At 45.1% G+C, this 21,356-nt stretch overlaps 1 protein-coding gene across 6 annotated transcripts in view; it reads right to left on the bottom strand.

Moving 5' to 3' along the window:
• Nucleotides 1-21,356, bottom strand: part of SYCP2L (synaptonemal complex protein 2 like) — a 905,846-nt gene that overhangs the window by 155,817 nt on the left and 728,673 nt on the right. For all 6 annotated transcript variants that reach the window (XM_063923155.1, XM_063923158.1, XM_063923156.1 and 3 more), the window contains one exon: nucleotides 13,200-13,323. In XM_063923155.1, coding sequence (XP_063779225.1) covers nucleotides 13,200-13,323 — 124 coding nt within the window. The remainder of the gene's footprint in view (nucleotides 1-13,199; nucleotides 13,324-21,356) is intronic.

The raw sequence follows: 21,356 nt of genomic DNA, 5'->3' as shown, positions 1-21,356 counted from the left end.
AGAATGATATCCCTATCTAAGGTGTCAAATTCGTAGATAAGGAGTCTGCCCATGCCACGACAGCACTACAAGACGCCATGGCCGGTCTAACGATAGTTCCTGAATGTGTGTAAATGTGCTTCATGGTAATTTCCTGCTTGCGATCAGCAGGATCCTTGAGGGAAGCAGTATGCGGAGAAGGCAGTGCCACCTTCTTGGATAAGCGTGTCAGTGCCTTGTCTACTTTAGGCGAAGATTCCCATTGTATCCTATCCTTCTGTGGAAAAGGATACGCCATAAGAATCCTTTAGTGAACATGTAGTCTCCTACCCGGAGACTCCCAAGCCTTTTCGCACAATTCGCTTAGCTCAAATGAGGACGGAAACGTGACCTCAGGCTTTTTCCCTTTATATATGTGAACCCTCGTGTCAGGGACAGGGGGTTCCTCAGTGATATGCAAAACCTCTTTTATGGCAATAATCATGAATCGAATACCCTTTGCCACCTTGGGCTGTAATTTTGCATCCTCATAGTCGACACTAGAGTCAGTATCTGTGTTGGTATCTGCGTCAGCGACCTGGGATATGGGGCGCTTTTGAGACCCTGAAGGTCCTGGCGCCACAGGGACAGGCACGGTCTGGCTACCTGACTGATCCCTAGCGTCAGCCTTGTCTAACCTTTTATGCAGGAGATTCACATTTGCGTTGTCGACGGCGACCTGACATTCAAACACTCCCACTCCACATTAAGCGAGCCTTCCTCGTCAAATATGTCGACACACATGTACCGACACACTTCACACACACAGGGAAACTCTTTTCTGAAGACAGTATCCCCTTTAAGGCCCTTTGGAGAGACAGAGAGAGAGAGTATGCCAGCACACACCCCAGCGCAATGACCCTGGAGACCAACACAAAATGTTTTTCCCCCAGCAGCGCTGTATAATATCTTATCCGCCAATTATGAGCCCCCCCCTCTCTTTTAAACACCCCTTCATCTGTAAGCAGGGGAGAGTCCGGGGAGCTTCCTATCAGCGTTCTGTGGAGAGAAAAATGGCGCTGGTGAGTCCTGAGGGAGAAGCCCCGCCCCCTCGGCGGCGGGCTTCTGTCCCGCTCAAAGTTATTGAAAAATGGCGGGGGCTCTTTTATATACATGTACAGTGCCCACCTGTACATGTATATTGTCTTTTGCCATAAGAGAGGTGTTATTTTGCTGCCCAGGGCGCCCCCCCTTCGCCCTGCACCCGTACAGTGACCGGAGTATGTGAGGTGTATGGGAGCAATGACGCACAGCTGCGGTGCTGTGCGTTACCTCAGTGAAGCTCTGAAGGCTTCTGCCGCCTGAGACGTCTTCTGACTTCGTTTTTTCTGGCTCTGTGAGGAGAACGGCGGCGTGGCTCTGGGGGTGGACACCCAGTAAGAACCTGTGTTCACCCCTTCTGGAGCTAATGGTGTCCAGTAGCCGAGGAAGCAGAGCCTATCAATTAAGAAGGTCTGCCCCTCTCTCCTCAGTCCCTCGATGCAGGGAGCCTGTTGCCAGCAGTGCTCCCTGTAAAAATGTAGAAAAAATCCAAACAAAAATGCTTTCTAGGCAGAGAACTCAGGGGAGCTCCCTGCAGTGCACCCATCTCGCTCTGGGCACAGTGTAAAACTGAGGTTTGGAGGAGGGACATAGAGGGAGGAGCCAGTGCACACCCAGAATCCAAAGCTTTCTTAAAGTGCCCTATCTCCTGCGGAGCCCGTATATTCCCCATGGTCCTTGCGGAGTCCCCAGCATCCTCTAGGACGTTAGAGAAATCAGCGGTTATAGAAACGGTTAAATATACATTGAGGCTATTGAGGGCAATATGAGCCTTATATCCACAGATAACTATACTGTCATTTGATATGTGCAGTGTTGTTTGGAATATCCTCACTATTTAGCAACAAATGTTACAATATTTTCTGTAAAAGAATGTGTCAATAATGTTGCAAGATCTCCACATTTGTAGCTATTTTTTTATATCACTGACAAGAATAGTCAGTGGTAATCTAAAGTGATTACTACATTACTCCTGTTATCACAGGTGTCTGTTAAATCTACAGAATAAAGACAGCGCACAAACATTTTCTTTTAATATAAACTTTTATTCACATAAAAAGCAAAAAAAAAAATATTTTTCCTTCTTACACATTATTCTGTTTCTATTACTGTTTTATTTCACTTCTACAGGTCCCCTTTATAAAGGGACATATAATACACCATATGTGGTAATATTAAAGACATTTACATCACATATGGGTATTATAACTTCTTTCTTTGATTATTTTCATAATTAATAAAGTACTGAATTTCATTTCATTAATGAAGGGGAAGAGTGCAGCTATTTAAGTTGATTGACTTTTTTTCTCTTTAAAATTGGTATCTATATATACAATCAACTAGCAGCACCATGTATATGTGCGGTATGTTGGAACTTTTGATTTGTCAACATAGATCACTACGCCATTAATATTCCCTACAAAAATATTTATTAATTAAAATCTGGTGCGGGAGCATCTTTGTCTCAGAATTTACATTTACTGCCCAGCCGTCATCACCCACTACTATGCAATAATTACCTCATGCTACCATCAGCCTTTACTATGCAATAATTCTCTGCTACTACATTGCAATATAATTAACTCATCCTGCTATCATAGCTTACATGTATTCTTCTACTGTCTCATGACCTAAACCACCATTTAAACTTTAAGTGTCATGTATTGCACAGATTTCATTACCCCAAGATTCAAATTGCAGTCTAGATAGAATGCGTGTAAAATATACGTTGGCCATTTATGAAGAGAGTTAGACAGTAATAAAAAATAGGATTTTAGTACCTACCGGTAAATCCTTTTCTCCTAGTCCGTAGAGGATGCTGGGGACTCCAAAAGGACCATGGGGTATAGACGGATCCGCAGGAGCTTGGGCACACTATAAAGACTTAAACTGGGTGTGAACTGGTTCCTCCCTCTATGCCCCTCCTCCAGACCTCAGTTAGAAAACTGTGCCCAGGAGAGACGGACATTTCGAGGAAAGAATTTATAATTTAAAGAAACACAGTGAGTGTTATACCAGCTCACACCACGAACATACCGCAAGACATGGCCTTCTACAGAAAACCAGCCCACGGTATGAAAACCATACAGCCATATGCTGAGAGAATATGTAACACAACCTGTGTGTCAGCCTACCAACAATAAAAAACCACATGCCATGTCATGAACAACGTCAGCGATAGCCTGAGAGAAGAAAACCACAAAGTGCAACCAAAATCAATAACTGCAGACACAGTACGCACTGGGACGGGCTCCCAGCATCCTCTACGGACTAGGAGAAAAGGATTTACCGGTAGGTACTAAAATCCTATTTTCTCTTACGTCCTAGAGGATGCTGGGGACTCCAAAAGGACCATGGGGTCTATACCAAAGCTCCAGAACGGGCGGGAGAGTGCGGACGACTCTGCAGCACCGACTGAGCAAACATGAGGTCCCCATCAGCCAGAGTATCAAACTTGTAGAGCTTAGCAAAAGTGTTTGAAACCCGACCAAGTAGCCGCTCGGCAAAGTTAACCAGCCGAGACACCTCGGGCATCCGCCCAAGAAGAACCCATCTTCCTAGTAGAATGGGTCTCCCCCTACTCGCAACTGCAATCCAGCCGTAGCACTAGCACACCGAATCGTATCACAGATCCAGCGTGTAACAGACTGCAGAGACGCAGGCGCCCCAAGCACGCTGAGAGCATACCGGACAAACAGAGCCTCTGTTTTCCCAAACTGAGCCCAATTGGCGACATAAATCTTCAAAGCCCTGACTACCTCGAGAGACACTGAATCAGCCAATGCTGAAGTTACCACAGGCATCAAATCAGGCAGGTTTTTGATAAACCCCGAAAACCCGTTTCGGCAGAACTACTAACCGAGTTCTCAATTCTATCCACTTGGAAGATCAAACAGGGGCTCTTGTGAAACAAAGCAGCTACTTCCGACAACCGCCTTGCTGTTGCCCAAAAAACAAAAGCATGACCACTCTCCAAGAGAGAAATTTTAACCCAACCTTTAATAAAGGTCCCAATCAGTGAGACACAAAAAACGCAACACCACATCAAGAGCCCACTGTGCCAATGGGGCACAAATGGAGGTTGGATGTGCAGTACTCCTTTCACGAAAGCCTGAACTTCTGGAAAGGTGGCCAACTTTTTTTTATTTTTATTTTTTTAGAAAATTTACAAGGCCAAAACTGCCCTGAAACGGAGCCTAACTGTAGGCCTGCATCCACACCTGCTTGCAAAGAATGGAGAAGAGCGACTCAGCTGAAAATCCGCCGTAGGAAGCATCTTAGATTTACACCAAGACACATATTTACGCCAAATACGGTGTTAAGGCTTCGCCGTTACATCATTTTTTTAGCCTGAAGAAGTGCGGAAATGAGCTCACTGGGAATACCCGATCGGACTAGGATATGGCGTTCAACCGCCACGCCGACAAACGCAGCAGCGGTAAGCCCTGATACACGCCCGGATCTTGCTGTAACAGTTCCTCCCGTAGAGGAAGAGGCCAGGGATCTTCTATGAATAAATCTTGAAGAACTGGATACCATGCCCTCCTTGGTTAGACCGGAACAATGAGGATCGCCAGAACCTCTGTTCTCCTTACGTTTATCACCTTCAGCAGAGTGAAAGGGGAGGGGACACATAGACCGACTGAAAACCCCCAAGGTGTCACGAGGGCGTCCACTGCTATAGTTTGAGTGTCCCTTGACCTGGAACCATATTCCTGAGGTCTCTCGTTGAGGCGAGACGCCAACATGCCCAATTGAGGCACTCTTCAAAGACTTGTCACTTCTCGATGACGACAGTATTTCTCCCGGATGGAGAGCGCGTCTGCAGAGGAAATCTATTTCTCCGTCCGGAACTAAGATTGCTAATATAACGTTTACCAGTCTTTCCACCTAGCAAAAAACGATTTCAGCTTCTGCCATTGCCGCTTTGCTCCTTGTTCCGCCCTAGCGGCTTACTTACGCCACTGCTGTCAAGTCGTCCGATAGAATGAACCCGGGCAGATCACGAAGAATATGTTCGTTGAAAATAGCTCTTACTTCAAGAAAGCGCATTGTAGACCAGCTTCGCAGCTTGACCTTCTCCTCTGGAAATACTTCCCATGCAAGGACTGCTCCCCAGCCTCGGAGATCCGCATACATGGACACCAGGATCTAATCCTGGATCCTGAACCTTCTTCCCTCTAGGAGGTGAGAACTGAGCAGACGCCACAGGAGCGATATCCTGGCCATTAGAATTATATTCCGGTGTATGTGCCGGTGAGACCCGGACCACATTCCCAACAGGTCCCATGAAAACCACTCTGGCATTTGACCTGCGCACCGAAAAGGCTTCTTAGGCCGCACTCAACTTCTTCATCAATGGAACATATAGATGGATTGGCACTGCAAATCTGATCCGACTCAGTATCCTAAGACCTCTTTCCACAGGAAAACAAAGAACCTCAACCGTTCAGTATCTACCCTGATACCACCTCCGACATCTGCGTCGTTGGGAACAACAGCCCTTCCCTGTGTTGAAGAACAGTCAGAGAAAGAAACAACGATTTGTACCACTTGTTTCTTGACCTCGCCTCAATCAGGCGAACCTCTCATTACAGAATAACAATGGCTCTTACTATTGAAAGAAAACCATCATACTACCATCACTCCAGTGAAATGGCAAAGACCATCCTGGCTATCCCTCCAGGTAATCTGAATGTGTAAAACAACGCACGTAAACTTATTTTTTTCATTTTTTTTTTTATATAACCGGGACAGGAGAACAAGGCCTTGAACCTGACGCACCTCTGATATGGCGTCGCGTATTACCTCCCCTTCCAGAGGGGAAACGGTAAGATCTATTAGGAAACAGTGAGGGGAAACATCTGTAACTCCAGACATTCCCCCTCTGGATTCTACAATTAACTCACGGGTCCTGGTCTATTCCCGGACCAACTGAAAGGTAGTAGACGAGTCCCCACCGGAGTGGGGTCCAGGCAGATAGACTCAGCACCATGTGGTGGATGTGTGAGAAACAGAAAACGACCTCCGCTTCTGCGAACTTAACAAGGCTGCAGAACACTTACCTTTTCACACTTCATCTGCACAGAAAAGGAAAAAGGAACGGCATCAAACTAGTTAAATCGACTGCATCCCACAAAAGAATGCGTCACCAACCGTTGTGAGGGAATCTAACCCACCAAGTTTGACTGAAGTAAGGCATCCCCAAACAGCGGTACACCGACCCAGGGAAAAAACTCCAGTATCACTCGGAGTCAGCCACAGTATTTCCCCGGCTACCTCCTGTATACGCACTGTAGCCTGCCGGGATATATAAAGACAACCCAACATAAGGAAATTCTCCTATCTCTGCAGGATAATTTCATCGGATGTCCTTCCGAATATAAACACTCCCTCATGTGCATGTTATGCAAATAAATCTAAAGAATAGAAATAAAATATCACTTAGCTTCCTGTATCCAATCCTTTATGACAGGACGCCGTGTCGACCAGGAGTTGACTTTCACAGTATCTTCTCCGCTGCAGGAAAAGAATAAACATTCGGATTCCTTGAGAGGACGGGAGACCCACTCGTCACGGCCGACCTAGAGCTTTATCAACAGAGCGACCAGCACATGAGAAAGAATACTATTACTTTAGCATTCATTATAATCATAAGATGAATATACATATTGCAATACACATAAACACACATATCCTACCAATATATACATATAATATATATATATATATATATATATATATATATACACAGTATAAGCGGATTGTCCGGAACCTTCGGGATCCAAGTGACATTAATGTGTTCTGAATGTGTATGACCATGTACTGAATCCGCAGTTGTGGCTCTACCAGGAAACAATATAGTCGACAGAAAACTTCGTAATCGTCGACAGCAGGGAGTAGTAACCAGGCAAAATAACATACTTGCGACCCCGAGGGGTCCGAGGGAGTTATACATAAATAATTTTAATAACATTCCCCCACAAATATAATCATGTCTGTGCTCGAGCCCCAGACACCCTGAACCGAACCATATAAATACATATAAATTTATATACAGGTATAAGTCAGTTACAGCATGTCAATTTACACCCGGTAATAACAGGTGGTGCCGACAGGGTCACCCACCTACTACTGTGTCTCCCATACCGTGTTTACTATGAACAAGTATAAACACAACCGACCTGTTGACTCTGTATCAAGTACCAAAGAGGCGTCGGCGATGCCGACAATGAGCCCCAGAGGCGTTAGTGACAGAACATTCACACATGTCGACACAAGTGTATATCTGACAGGGAGGACACACAGAGTAAACACAACCATGAGTACATGCCCATTTCCAATTAAATAGTGTTATACATTCCTACACAACACTAACAAAATGTGGCCCCCCTTTTTGTGCTATACACAGATTTTGGCGGGGACATTGAATAAAATGGCGCTGTCTCTTGCTGTGAGGGCTAAGCCCCGCCCCTTATCGGTGCGCGGTATGTTAAAAACGTTTTATGCAGGTAGGGGACCATATAGAGTGGTTACCCACTGTATATGTTCTCTGATTTTACAATCCCAATGTAAAACATTCTGCCCAGGGCGCTCCCCCCTTGCACCCTGCACCCGATACCAGCCGTTGGTGTGTGGGAGCATCGGCGCGCAGCGGGACCGCTGCGACATGCTGGCGGGGGTAGCGGCCACGGTGCCCGGGCACCTAATATCAAGACAAGCCAGCCTATTTTGTGAAAAAGAGCCTCAGTAACCTTGCTGCCCAGGGCGCTCCCCCCCCAGCGCCCTGCACCCTGTGAGTGCGTTGGTGTGTGGGAGCATGGAGCGTAGCACGACCGCCGCATGTTACCTCCGTTACTGAAGTTTTCTGCCGTCACTGAAGTCTTCTGTTCTTCTAATACTCACCCGGCTTCTGTCTTCTGTGAGGGAGTTGACGGCGCGGCTCCAGGAACAAGCAGCTAGGCGCACCAAGTGATCGAACCCTCTGGAGCTAATGGTGTCCAGTAGCCTGAGAAGCAGAGCCCTTAAACTAAGAAGAAGTAGGTCTGCTTCTCTCCCCTCAGTCCCACGATGCAGGGAGCCTGTAGGCAGCAGGTCTCCCTGAAAATAAAAAACCTAAACAAAGTCTTTTAGAGAAACTCAGTAGAGCTCCCCCCGTGTGTGTCCCTTCACTCCTGGGCACAGTTTTCTAACTGAGGTCTGGAGGAGGGGCATAGTGGGAGGAGCCAGTTCACACCCAGTTTAAGTCTTTACAGTGTGCCCAAGCTTCTGCGGATCCGTCTATACCCCATGGTCCTTTTGGAGTCCCCAGCATCCTCTAGGACGTAAGAGAAAAGAGGAATCTGAGCTGAAGGTTTGACGTACAGACTCCACAGCCCTGCCTACTACACCTCTATAAAAATGTTCTCCTTTATCCACAATGCCTAGAAATTAATTATTCTAAAGAGCTGAATGCAAGTTTTATAATATTTAATTAGGCCAATAAAATGATAATTTAGACCAGTAGTTCCCAAACTCGGTCGTAAACTATCCCCAACAATTCACGTTTTCTGGGTCTCCTCACAGAGTAACAAGTGAAATTAGCTCCAATAGTACATCTTTTAAAATGTGTCAGTGAGTAATGAATACACCTGAGCACCTGCTAGGTGATCTGGAAAACATGACATGTTGGGGTTACTAAGGACTGAGATTGGGAACGACTGATTTAGATTATTTCACTAGACCAACAATTATAAATAAAGTACATAGGTTTAACTAAAACCCTCTAGTGTAAAGTGCACATTTAAGTACAGATATAACGGATTACCTTTTCAGAACTCTTCACTAGCTGCTGATCTTCTGGGGATATTACTTGCAAATCAGAGTCAAACACAGTAAATGCTGCTAAAATGAATTAGTGAGATTAATTTCATTTTATAGGACACCTATTTAAGAAACTACAATAGAAACTTAGTCAAATATATTTATTTGTACACGTGATTTAAAAGGCAAGTAAAGTCATGATTTGGCATTAATATCAATCAATTTCCGTATATTGTCAAGCAGTAAATCTCTTTCTCTGATAGAGCAGACATTGTTCTGCTTTCAGTGGGACTGTATCCATTTAATTGCCCTGTCCCAGTTGGGAAGGCATGTTCAATCCTGACTGGAGAAAAGCAGTAGTGAACAGGTGTGTTCCATTGAAAAGGAGGGATAAGGGACAGCCCACAGTTTTTCAGTACCAGCCATACCCCCCTGCAATGCAGTCAGACCTCCATTGTGTTATTGCCATGCCCTGTTCCAATTCACTCATCCCAATCTTCAGGTAAGCATGCAACGTGACTGACAGCTTGGTGGGCTTTATTTGTAGAAATAAATATTGAGGATTGATCGATTCTTGTGAGATGTCACAGCAGTCGAAATTACTGCATTGACAGCTCTTTCTTACTGTACAGTACAATATAAGATACTGTGTTAAGACACCAATCTTAATGTGAAAAGGTAATATTTTATAATTTAGCTGCAAAGCAATGTCTATTAAATAACTCATGTTCATAAGTGAACTTTCAGTTTTGCAATTTAATGGTTTAAAGAAATTGAAGGGGGGGAGGGGGAGGGGGGGGGGGGAGGGAATACATCAAAATCCTCCCCTTATAGATTAGAGCACTTCCCCCTCTGCGATTTGGCTACTAGGACCATAAAGATTGAATTTATTCTCTTGCAATTCTGTGGTGCCTATAGCAGATTCGAATTGCAGGTTCAGATTACAGACTGCTCAGATTGGCAGAAAAAGATAAGTGAAAATATCCAATGTTCAACCAAACTGGACAATTTAATACAAATTTGGATAGCATAAAATTTTGATTTGAATAAGCTGGAATACGTTATCACAACACAAAGCACATTGTATTTTATACTGCGCTATTGTACATGATTCTTGCAAAATATGTGAGATAATTTTTTTGTCTCTCAATAGTGATGGTCTCTCAATAGTGATCCTATTAATTTGCAATCACATTATGGCATACTTTCCCTTTAATGCCATTTGCAATGTCACCAATACAGATATTAAAAAGCACTTGTCCAAGTACAGATCCCTGGGGTACTCCACTGGTAACATTTCCCTCCTGTGAATGCACTACTACAACTCTGTTTTCTATCCTGCAACCAACAATCTTAGTATCCAATCCCAAATAAACTCTAAAGCTTGGGACTGGATACTAAGATTGTTGAATGGATAAGATCTTGGTTGCAGGATAGAAAACAGATGTAGTAAATGGAGTGCATTCACAGGAGGGAAATGTTACCAGTGGAGTACCCCAGGGATTTGTACTTGGAGCAGTGCTTTTTAATATCTTGATTGCAAATGGCATTAAAGGGAAGGTAGGCCTTTTTGCAAATGACACAAAGGTATGCAACAGGGTAGACACACCAGGAGGGGTAAAACATGATTGAGGATCTAGGAAGACTAGGGGAATGGTCAAGAATGTGACAATTACAGTTTAATGTCAAAAAATGCAAAATCTTGCACTTGGGTCTCAAAAATCCAAAGGCTAAATATAGTAGTAATGGCACTATATGGAAACTACTGAGGAAGAAAGGGATCTAGGAGTCACTATTTCAGGTAACTTAAAGGCAGGTAAGCAATATAGCAAAGCAATTAGGAAGGCTAGTCAGATGCCTGGCTGCATTGGGAGAGAAATCAGCAGCAGAAAGAAAGTAGTAATAATGCCACTGTATAGGTCATTGGTACGGCCTCATCTAGAATACTGTGTTTAATTCTGGAGGCCATATCTTCAAAAAGATATTAATACATTAGATACTGTACAAAGAAGGGCAACTAAAATGGTGCATGGCCTACATCACAAAACATACCCTGAAAGTCTAAAAACCCCTCAATATGGATAGTTTGGAGCATAGAAGGGAAAGGGGAGACATGATAGAAACTTTCAAATATAACAAGGGTTTTAACAAAGTTCAGGAGGGAAACATTCTTCAAATAAAGAGAAGTATTAGAACACTAGGACATGCACGGAAACTGGAGGGAAGTAGGGTTCAGGGGAAATTTGAGGAAAAATTTCTTCGCAGAAAGGGTAGTGAACAAGTGAAATAGCCTACCATCAGAGATGATAGAGGCTTAAGGGCCGTATTCACGGGCTGATTTGGGGAGAGATGTGTGCTGAGCGGTTCGCTCAGCACACCTCTCTCCCCCAGCTCAGCACAGCGCGATGTGTGCTGAGCCTCATTTGGGGAGACAAGGGGGGCGCTCATTTCACTCAGCGGGTGAAGTGAGCGACCTGCTAGATTGGCCTGCATGCAGGCCAATCTAGCACCAGCGGCGCAATTCTATCGCTGTGAGGGGTACACACGGAGTGATCGCTGCCTAAAATCTAAGAAATCTAGTCAGATTACTTAGATTTTAAGCAGCAATCGTTCCAGGAGTACACACCTTTAGACAGTAGAGCAATTTAAACATGCATGGGATAGACATAAGGATATCCTTACAAAGAAATATGGATCAAATAATGTTTGAGATAAAAATATGGTAAAAAAAGGGGCAAACTAGATGGGCCAAGTGGTTCTTATCTGCCGTCAAATTCTATCTTTCTAGAAAGAGAAGTGTTAAGTATTCAAGACAATAGATACAATGACAATGGAAATAGTTAAACACAAAGGGTGCTATTCTGACCGTGGGTAATTGCGTTGCTGGGTGCTAATCTATTAGCCCGGATAAGATAGCACGAGCCTTGGTTTATCAGGCATTTTGTTTCACCTGCCTCAAGCAGGCAAAGCAAAATCATCATAAAGCGTCAGTGAAATATTGTGAAAAATCACGAAAATTCACATTTTTTGCTCCAGACGTTTCATTACAGGTAATTGAAGACCCCACAAAGACGTTATCGTGTAGGTAAAATTAAAGTGAACCATTTCTGTAAAACACAGCATTATATATATATATATATATATATATGTATGTATGTATGTATGTATGTATGTATGTATGTATGTATGTGTTTCTTTTTCTAGCAAGGTTATATTACTATAGCAGACCTATCACAGAGTCCCCTGTGCCATTATAATTTTTTGTACTCATAGTGCAAAAATAAAACAAACACACAGATGCACAAACCTGCACTTTTGGCAGAGCGTATTTTGCCGAAAACGCTCTTATCTCAGGTAAGCTTTTTCCAGCAAGCATAGTAGCAAAAGGAGATGTGCAGAGTATACCAAGTCCTGGTAGAACCCCTTTTATGCCTAATACATAATGCAAACACAGGGCCTTATTCAGCCTCAGTTGCGGACGACTGCACATACTCAGTAAACACACTGCGCGTCAAAGGCTAAAATTAGACTTCGGCTTCAGAGAAATGCGTTCACAATTTGATTGACAGGAAGTGACCGTTCGTGGGTGTTAACAAGACATTCCTAGGGAGTGTTTGGAAAAACGCAGGTGGATCATGGCTGTTTTCGGGACGTGTATCTCACGTCAGTTGCAATCGATTGCAACTAAAAACATGGCGCCGGTGCGACTATATTCTCATTATTATGAGTAGCCATGGGTCAACCGCAACTGTCGGTACTAAATTTCTGCATATATGCAGATTTGCAATCGCAATCCGTGGGCATCTTTTACCTTTCAGGGCGGTTCTTCACTTGATTTTTAGCAGAAGGATGAAAAAATAAATAAATCACTATTTCTGTCTCAATAGCGATCCAAGATGAATACCCCCATAGTGCAGTAAAGCAAAAAATAAATAATGCTAGAGGACTTGGTGACCGATACACTTTAATGTATGAATATACAGTATGCCTAATATACTGTACTTTCACAATAAAATACTGCATAGTACTAATCCACTGATATAATTTATATTATAACAAAAGCTTTGACCAAATCCTATGCATTGAAAGCAAAAAGTGATCTCACTTAAAAAAAAATATATGCAATGAATAAATTGCAGTATGCCACTGAAAGATACAGCGGTAAATGGGCGATCCAAATGTTCCGGGCGCCTTTCAGAGCAATTCAATTGTTGCTCTGAATGGGCGCCCGAAGGGAAAAAAATTGAATTTCTCAGTCGGGCACCAATTCCTATAGACGCCTGGCACAACTGAATCGCCCCTAAATGTGTAATGTCCAGTCTATGAAACAAACGCACCTGTGGATCTTTGCTTGGCAGAATCTCTGGGTGTGAGAAGACCGGAGACCCCTGGAAGATCTGAGAATGCTAAGCTTTCTGCTTTGCCACATTCATTGTTTGTCTCTTTGTTCAAACGATCGGCCTAGACCAGAAAAAAAGAATGTAAGAAATGAAAAACATGGGGCAATAGAGAGTCTGTACAAGTCTATAGAGCTTAGTCAAAGCTGTTTTGTCATTTTTCGGATTTACTATTTTGGGGTTTAGTGGACCCAAAATAAAAACAGCTTCAAAATACACTGCTTAGTAAAGAAATTACTTTATATGCAATATTTCATTACAGTGAGACAAGAAAAAACGAAAATAAAATGAAAAAGAAACAAATAAAAAAAAATAAGAATTTACTTACCGATAATTCTATTTCTCATAGTCCGTAGTGGATGCTGGGGACTCCGAAAGGACCATGGGGAATAGCGGCTCCGCAGGAGACTGGGCACAAAAGTAAAAAGCTTTAGGACTACCTGGTGTGCACTGGCTCCTCCCCCTATGACCCTCCTCCAAGCCTCAGTTAGGATACTGTGCCCGGACGAGCGTACACAATAAGGAAGGATTTTGAATCCCGGGTAAGACTCATACCAGCCACACCAATCACACCGTACAACTTGTGTGATTTGAACCCAGTTAACAGCATGATAACAGAGGAGCCTCTGAAAAGATGGCTCACAACAATAATAACCCGATTTTTGTAACAATAACTATGTACAAGTATTGCAGACAATCCGCACTTGGGATGGGCGCCCAGCATCCACTACGGACTATGAGAAATAGAATTATCGGTAAGTAAATTCTTATTTTCTCTAACGTCCTAGTGGATGCTGGGGACTCCGAAAGGACCATGGGGATTATACCAAAGCTCCCAAACGGGCGGGAGAGTGCGGATGACTCTGCAGCACCGAATGAGAGAACTCCAGGTCCTCCTCAGCCAGGGTATCAAATTTGTAGAATTTTGCAAACGTATTTGCCCCTGACCAAGTAGCTGCTCGGCAAAGTTGTAAAGCCGAGACCCCTCGGGCAGTCGCCCAAGATGAGCCCACTTTCCGTGTGGAATGGGCCTTTACAGATTTTGGCTGTGGCAGGCCTGCCACAGAATGTGCAAGCTGAATTGTACTACAAATCCAACGAGCAATCGTCTGCTTAGAAGCAGGGGCACCCAGCTTGTTGGGTGCATACAGGATAAACAGCGAGTCAGATTTTCTGACTCCAGCCGTCCTGGAAACATATATTTTCAGGGCCCTGACTACGTCCAGCAACTTGGAATCCTCCAAGTCCCTAGTAGCCGCAGGCACCACAATAGGCTGGTTTAAGTGAAATGCTGAAACCACCTTAGGGAGAAATTGAGGAAGAGTCCTCAATTCTGCCCTGTCCGTATGAAAAATCAGGTAAGGGCTTTTATAGGATAAAGCCGCCAATTCTGAGACACGCCTGGCTGAAGCCAGGGCTAACAGCATTACCACTTTCCATGTGAGATATTTTAAGTCCACAGTGGTGAGTGGTTCAAACCAATGTGATTTTAGGAATCCCAAAACTACATTGAGATCCCAAGGTGCCACTGGAGGCACAAAAGGAGGCTGTATATGCAGTACCCCCTTGACAAACGTCTGAACTTCAGGAACTGAAGCTAGTTCTTTTTGGAAGAATATTGACAGGGCCGAAATTTGAACCTTAATGGACCCTAATTTGAGGCCCATAGACAGTCCTGTTTGCAGGAAATGCAGGAATCGACCCAGTTGAAATTCCTCTGTAGGGGCCTTCCTGGCCTCACACCACGCAACATATTTATGCCAAATACGGTGATAATGTTGCACAGTTACATCCTTCCTGGCTTTGATCAGGGTAGGGATAACTTCATCCGGAATGCCTTTTTCCTTCAGGATCCGGCGTTCAACCGCCATGCCGTCAAACGCAGCCGCGGTAAGTCTTGGAACAGACATGGTCCCTGCTGGAGCAGGTCCTTTCTTAGAGGTAGAGGCCACGGGTCTTCCGTGAGCATCTCTTGAATTTCCGGGTACCAAGTCCTTCTTGGCCAATCCGGAGCCACGAGTATAGTCTTTACAACTCTCCTTCTTATGATTCTCAGTACCTTGGGTATGAGAGGCAGAGGAGGGAACACATATACTGACTGGTACACCCACGGTGTTACCAGAGCGTCCACAGCTATTGCCTGAGGGTCCCTTGACCTGGCGCAATATCTGTCCAGTTTTTAGTTGAGGCGGGACGCCATCATGTCCACCTTTGGTTTTTCCCAACGGTTCACAATCATGTGGAAGACTTCTGGGTGAAGTCCCCACTCCCCCGGGTGAAGATCGTGTCTGCTGAGGAAGTCTGCTTCCCAGTTGTCCACTCCCGGAATGAACACTGCTGACAGTGCTATCACATGATTTTCCGCCCAGCGAAGAATCCTTGCAACTTCCGTCATTGCCCTCCTGCTTCTTGTGCCGCCCTGTCTGTTTACGTGGGCGACTGCCGTGATGTTGTCCGACTGGATCAACACCGGCTGACCCTGAAGTAGAGGCCTTGCCTGACTTAGGGCATTGTAAATGGCCCTTAGTTCCAGGATATTTATGTGAAGTGACGTTTCCATGCTTGACCACAAGCCCTGGAAATTTTTTCCCTGTGTGACTGCTCCCCAGCCTCTCAGGCTGGCATCCGTGGTCACCAGGACCCAATCCTGAATGCCGAATCTGCGGCCCTCTAGGAGATGAGCACTCTGTAACCACCACAGGAGAGACACCCTTGTCCTTGGAGATAGGGTTATCCGCTGATGCATCTGAAGATGCGATCCGGACCACTTGTCCAGCAGATCCCACTGAAAAGTTCTTGCGTGGAATCTTCCGAATGGAATCGCTTCGTAAGAAGCCACCATCTTTCCCAGGACCCTTGTGCATTGATGCACTGACACTTGTCCTGGTTTTAGGAGGTTCCTGACTAGCTCGGATAACTCCCTGGCCTTCTCCTCCGGGAGAAACACCTTTTTCTGGACTGTGTCCAGAATCATCCCTAGGAACAGTAGACGTGTTGTTGGAATCAGCTGCGATTTTGGAATATTTAGAATCCACCCGTGCTGACGTAGCACTACCTGAGATAGTGCTACTCCGACCTCTAACTGTTCCCTGGACCTTGCCCTTATCAGGAGATCGTCCAAGTAAGGGATAATTAAGACGCCTTTTCTTCGAAGAAGAATCATCATTTCGGCCATTACCTTGGTAAAGACCCGGGGTGCCGTGGACAATCCAAACGGCAGCGTCTGAAACGGATAGTGACAGTTCTGTACCACAAACCTGAGGTACCCTTGGTGAGAAGGGTAGATTGGGACATGGAGATAAGCATCTTTGATGTCCAGAGATACCATATAGTCCCCTTCTTCCAGGTTCGCTATCACTGCTCTGAGTGACTCTATCTTGAATTTGAACCTTTTTATGTAAGTGTTCAAGGATTTTAGATTTAAAATTGGTCTCACCGAGCCGTCCGGCTTCGGTACCACAAACAGCGTGGAATAATACCCCTTTCCCTGTTGTAGGAGGGGTACCTTGATTATCACCTGCTGGGAATACAGCTTGTGAATAGCTTCCAATACTGCCTCCCTGTCGGAGGGAGATGTTGGTAGAGCAGACTTCAGGAACCGGCGAGGGGGAGACGTCTCGAATTCCAATTTGTACCCCTGTGATACTACCTGCAGGATCCAGGGGTCCACTTGCGAGTGAGCCCACTGCGCGTTGAAATTTTTGAGACGGGCCTCCACCGTGCCTGAGTCCGCTTGTAAAGCCCCAGCGTCATGCTGAAGACTTGGCAGAAGCGGGGGAGGGCTTCTGCTCCTGGGAAGAGGCTGCCTGGTGCAGTCTTTTTCCCCTTCCTCTGCCCCGGGCAGAAATGAGTGGCCTTTTGCCCGCTTGCCCTTATGGGGACGAAAGGACGGAGTTTGAAAAGACGGTGTCTTTTTCTGCTGAGAGGTGACCTGGGGTAAAAAGGTGGATTTTCCAGCCGTTGCCGTGGCCACCAGGTCCGATAGACCGACCCCAAATAACTCCTCCCCTTTATACGGCAATACTTCCATATGTCGTTTGGAATCCGCATCACCTGACCACTGTCGCGTCCATAACCCTCTTCTGGCAGAAATGGACATCGCACTTACTCTTGATGCCAGGGTGCAAATATCCCTCTGTGCATCTCGCATATATAGTAATGCATCCTTTAAATGCTCTATAGTTAATAATATACTGTCCCTATCCAGGGTATCAATATTTTCAGTCAGGGAATCCGACCAAGCCACTCCAGCGCTGCACATCCAGGCTGAGGCGATTGCTGGTCGCAGTATAACACCAGTATGTGTGTATATACACCTTTTAGGATATTTTCCAGCCTTCTATCAGCTGGTTCCTTGAGGGCGGCCGTATCGGGAGACGGTAACGCCACTTGTTTTGATAAGCGTGTGAGCGCCTTATCTACCCTAGGGGGTGTTTCCCAACGCGCCCTAACCTCTGGCGGGAAAGGGTATAGTGCCAATAATTTATTAGAAATCAGCAGTTTTTTATCGGGGGGAAACCCACGCTTTATCACACACCTCATTCAATTCATCTGATTCAGGAAAAACTACGGGTAGTTTTTTCACACCCCACATAATACCCTTTTTTGTGGTACTTGTAGTGTCAGAAATGTTCAACGCCTCCTTCATTGCCGTGATCATGTAACGTGTGGCCCTACTGGACATTACGTTTGTCTCCTCACCGTCGACACTGGAGTCAGTATCCGTGTCTGGGTCGACCATCTGAGGTAACGGGCGCTTTAGAGCCCCTGACGGTGTTTGAGACGCCTGGACAGGCACTAACTGATTCGCCGGCTGTCTCATGTCGTCAACAGTTTTTTGCAAAGTGCTGACATTGTCACGTAATTCCTTAAATACGACCATCCAGTCAGGTGTCGACTCCCTAGGGGGTGACATCACTAAAACAGGCAATTGCTCCGCTTCCACATCATTTTCCTCCTCATACATGTCGACACAATCGTACCGACACCCAGCACACACACAGGGAATGCTCTGATAGAGGACAGGACCCCACGAGCCCTTTGGGGAGACAGAGGGAGAGTTTGCCAGCACACACCAGAGCGCTATATCTGTATAGGGATAACCTTATATAAGTGTTTCTCCCTTTTATAGCTGCTGTATTTATATTAACTGCCAAATAGTGCCCCCCCTCTCTTGTTTTACCCTGTTTCTGTAGTGCAGGACTGCAGGGGAGAGTCAGGGAGCCGTCCTTCCAGCGGAGCTGTGAGGGAAAATGGCGCTTGTGTGCTGAGGAGATAGGCTCCGCCCCCTTCACAGCGGCCTTTTCTCCCGCTTTTTTTAGGAAAACTGGCAGGGGTTAAATGCATCCATATAGCCCAGGAGCTATATGTGATGCATTTCTTTAGCCATATAAGGTTTAAACCGTGTTTTATTGCGTCTCAGGGCGCACCCCCCCAGCGCCCTGCACCCTCAGTGACCGGAGTGTGAAGTGTGCTGAGAGCAATGGCGCACAGCTGCGGTGCTGTGCGCTACCTTATTTGAAGACAGGAACGTCTTCTGCCGCCGATTTTTCCGGACCTCTTCGCTCTTCTGGCTCTGTAAGGGGGCCGGCGGCGCGGCTCCGGGACCCATCCAGGCTGAACCTGTGATCGCCCCTCTGGAGCTAATGTCCAGTAGCCAAGAAGCCCAATCCACTCTGCAGGCAGGTGAGTTCGCTTCTTCTCCCCTTAGTCCCACGATGCAGTGAGCCTGTTGCCAGCAGTACTCACTGAAAATAAAAAAACCTATTTAAACTTTTACTCTAAGCAGCTCAGGAGAGCCACCTAACATGCACCCTTCTCGTTCGGGCACAAAAATCTAACTGAGGCTTGGAGGAGGGTCATAGGGGGAGGAGCCAGTGCACACCAGGTAGTCCTTAAGCTTTTTACTTTTGTGCCCAGTCTCCTGCGGAGCCGCTATTCCCCATGGTCCTTTCGGAGTCCCCAGCATCCACTAGGACGTTAGAGAAAAAGGGGTGGGGGAACAAAAGTATGAGAATTTACATAAAGGTTAGAAATAATCTTGACCACTTATTTAATTTTCATTCATAATATGAAAGATGTTTTTATTGGGAAAAAGATTAAAAAGAGATTATATAAAAGTCATCACCCCTCTTAAGAGAAGAGGAGGTCAGTAACTGTGCCCTATCTCCCCCATACTGGCACATACGCACTTAGGGTCACCTTCATTTTAAATAATAAATTCCCCTATTTCAAATTATATTTCCCATTAGTAGCTATCGTCTGGTAATTGCATGTGATCTCCAGACAATGGGGTATATTCAATTGCAGTCGAAAACTGGCGTCTGTCGAAAAGATGGCAGTTTTCGACTTTTTAAGGTCAAATCCTGATTCGACCTATTCAAAGCTTTTCGACAAGTCGAGGCCTTCGACTTGTCGAAAAGCACGTGGATCGGCGGAATAGCTGCCGATCCACGTGTTGATGTCGAAAACCTGTCGGATTTGGCCCCGTTTTCTACCATCTCAATCCGACATCAAAATGATAGAGGAGGCGAGGGGGGGAAGGGGGGGCCAGCCGCGGGGAGACAGCCGGCGGCATCCAGAGGAGATCAGCGCTACAGTAGCGCTGCAGCTGGATGTCACTCACCCGCCCGACCTCACGGCAGCTTCCACCCGGCTCCAGCACGCTGCTGGAGCCGGGTGGAAGCTGCCGTGAGGTCGGGCGGCTGAGTGACATCCCGCTGCAGTGCTACTGTAGCGCTGATCTCTCCTGTGTGCCCGCCAACTGTCCCCCTGCGGCTCGCCTCCTCTGCATCCCATCTAAATTTGACTTGAAAAAGTCGAATTTTAGATGGGATTGAATAGGGGTTGTCGGATCCATTCCGACAAATACATGTCGGAATGGATCCGACTTTAATTGAATATACCCCAATACCTCCCAGCACTACACAAAACTTTAAATTTTCTGCAGCTCTAATGCCCAAATCTCCCCAAAATCTTGGTTCAGATAAAAACAGAGGACCCATCGCTCAATGCGGTAGGTTTTTGCATTTTCAAAATGGTATGCCTTGTTGGGTTACCATATTGTTCCTCCAATTTTTTATATTATTTTAAGACCATGAACACTAGCAAAACAATAAAATGCATGATCAACGGCAAGCACAGATTTTATTCTGAAAACCTATGATTAGCATCTTGATTTTTGCGGATTTGGAAAAGTGGATTAATGCCATTGGAAGAAACACAGTATTACTTTGTGGTGTGTATACTTTTTCTGTAATGCAAATAAAGAAATACTTTTTGTGACTATTTTTGGTCCAATTTATTTGCCGTATGAGGAGATATGAAAAAGCTAATTAAGACAGATGCAAATTTGGGAGATATTTTGATATATGTAAAGAGATATACGTTAACAAAAGTATTTTATATTGGATTCAATAACTTACAGGCAGGCAATGTACTGACAAAGCGGAGCAGAAGCAGCACAATGATTGGAGGGGAAAATCAAATTAGCCGCTGCATTCAAAATGGTTACTGGAAGACCAGTAAGGTGGCTATTGCAGTAGTCAATGCAGAAGATAATGAGTGCATGAGTCAGAGGTTTTGCAGTGTCTTGTGTGAGAAATGGGCATGCTCTGGAAACACTGTATCTCAGATGTATGTAACAGGGACTGGAAACCAATTGAATGAAGGAAGTAAAGGAGAATTCTGAGTCAAGGATGACACCTAGGCAGCAGGCTTGAGGGGTAAGGTAAATTGTTGTGTTGTCTGCAGAGATGGAGATATTAGGAAAGTAAATGATGTTGACTAGTGGGATTATTATTACAGGTATCTCTGTTTTTGAGGGATTAAGACAGAAGTGGCGAGTGAACATCAAATTTGAAATGGCAGAAAGACAGTGACAGATCAAAACAGATGGAAAGAGATCTGGACTAAATTGTGCATTGTTTTCCGCATAGAGTGGATACGATAATCCAAATGAGTTTTCCAAAATACGTGGTATAAATAGACAAGGGTAGGGGACCCAGGTCTGAGCCTTGTGGTACTTCAACTAGTAAAAGAGCAGAGATGGAACCAGAGAAGTGAAAACTAAGAGTGATTTGTTAAGTAGGATGACAA

Source organism: Pseudophryne corroboree, chromosome 5, assembly GCF_028390025.1.
Source record: "Pseudophryne corroboree isolate aPseCor3 chromosome 5, aPseCor3.hap2, whole genome shotgun sequence".
Classification (NCBI taxonomy): domain Eukaryota; kingdom Metazoa; phylum Chordata; class Amphibia; order Anura; family Myobatrachidae; genus Pseudophryne; species Pseudophryne corroboree.
The sequence above is the reverse complement of the archived record's forward strand: the minus strand, read 5'-3'. Positions and strand labels throughout refer to the sequence as shown.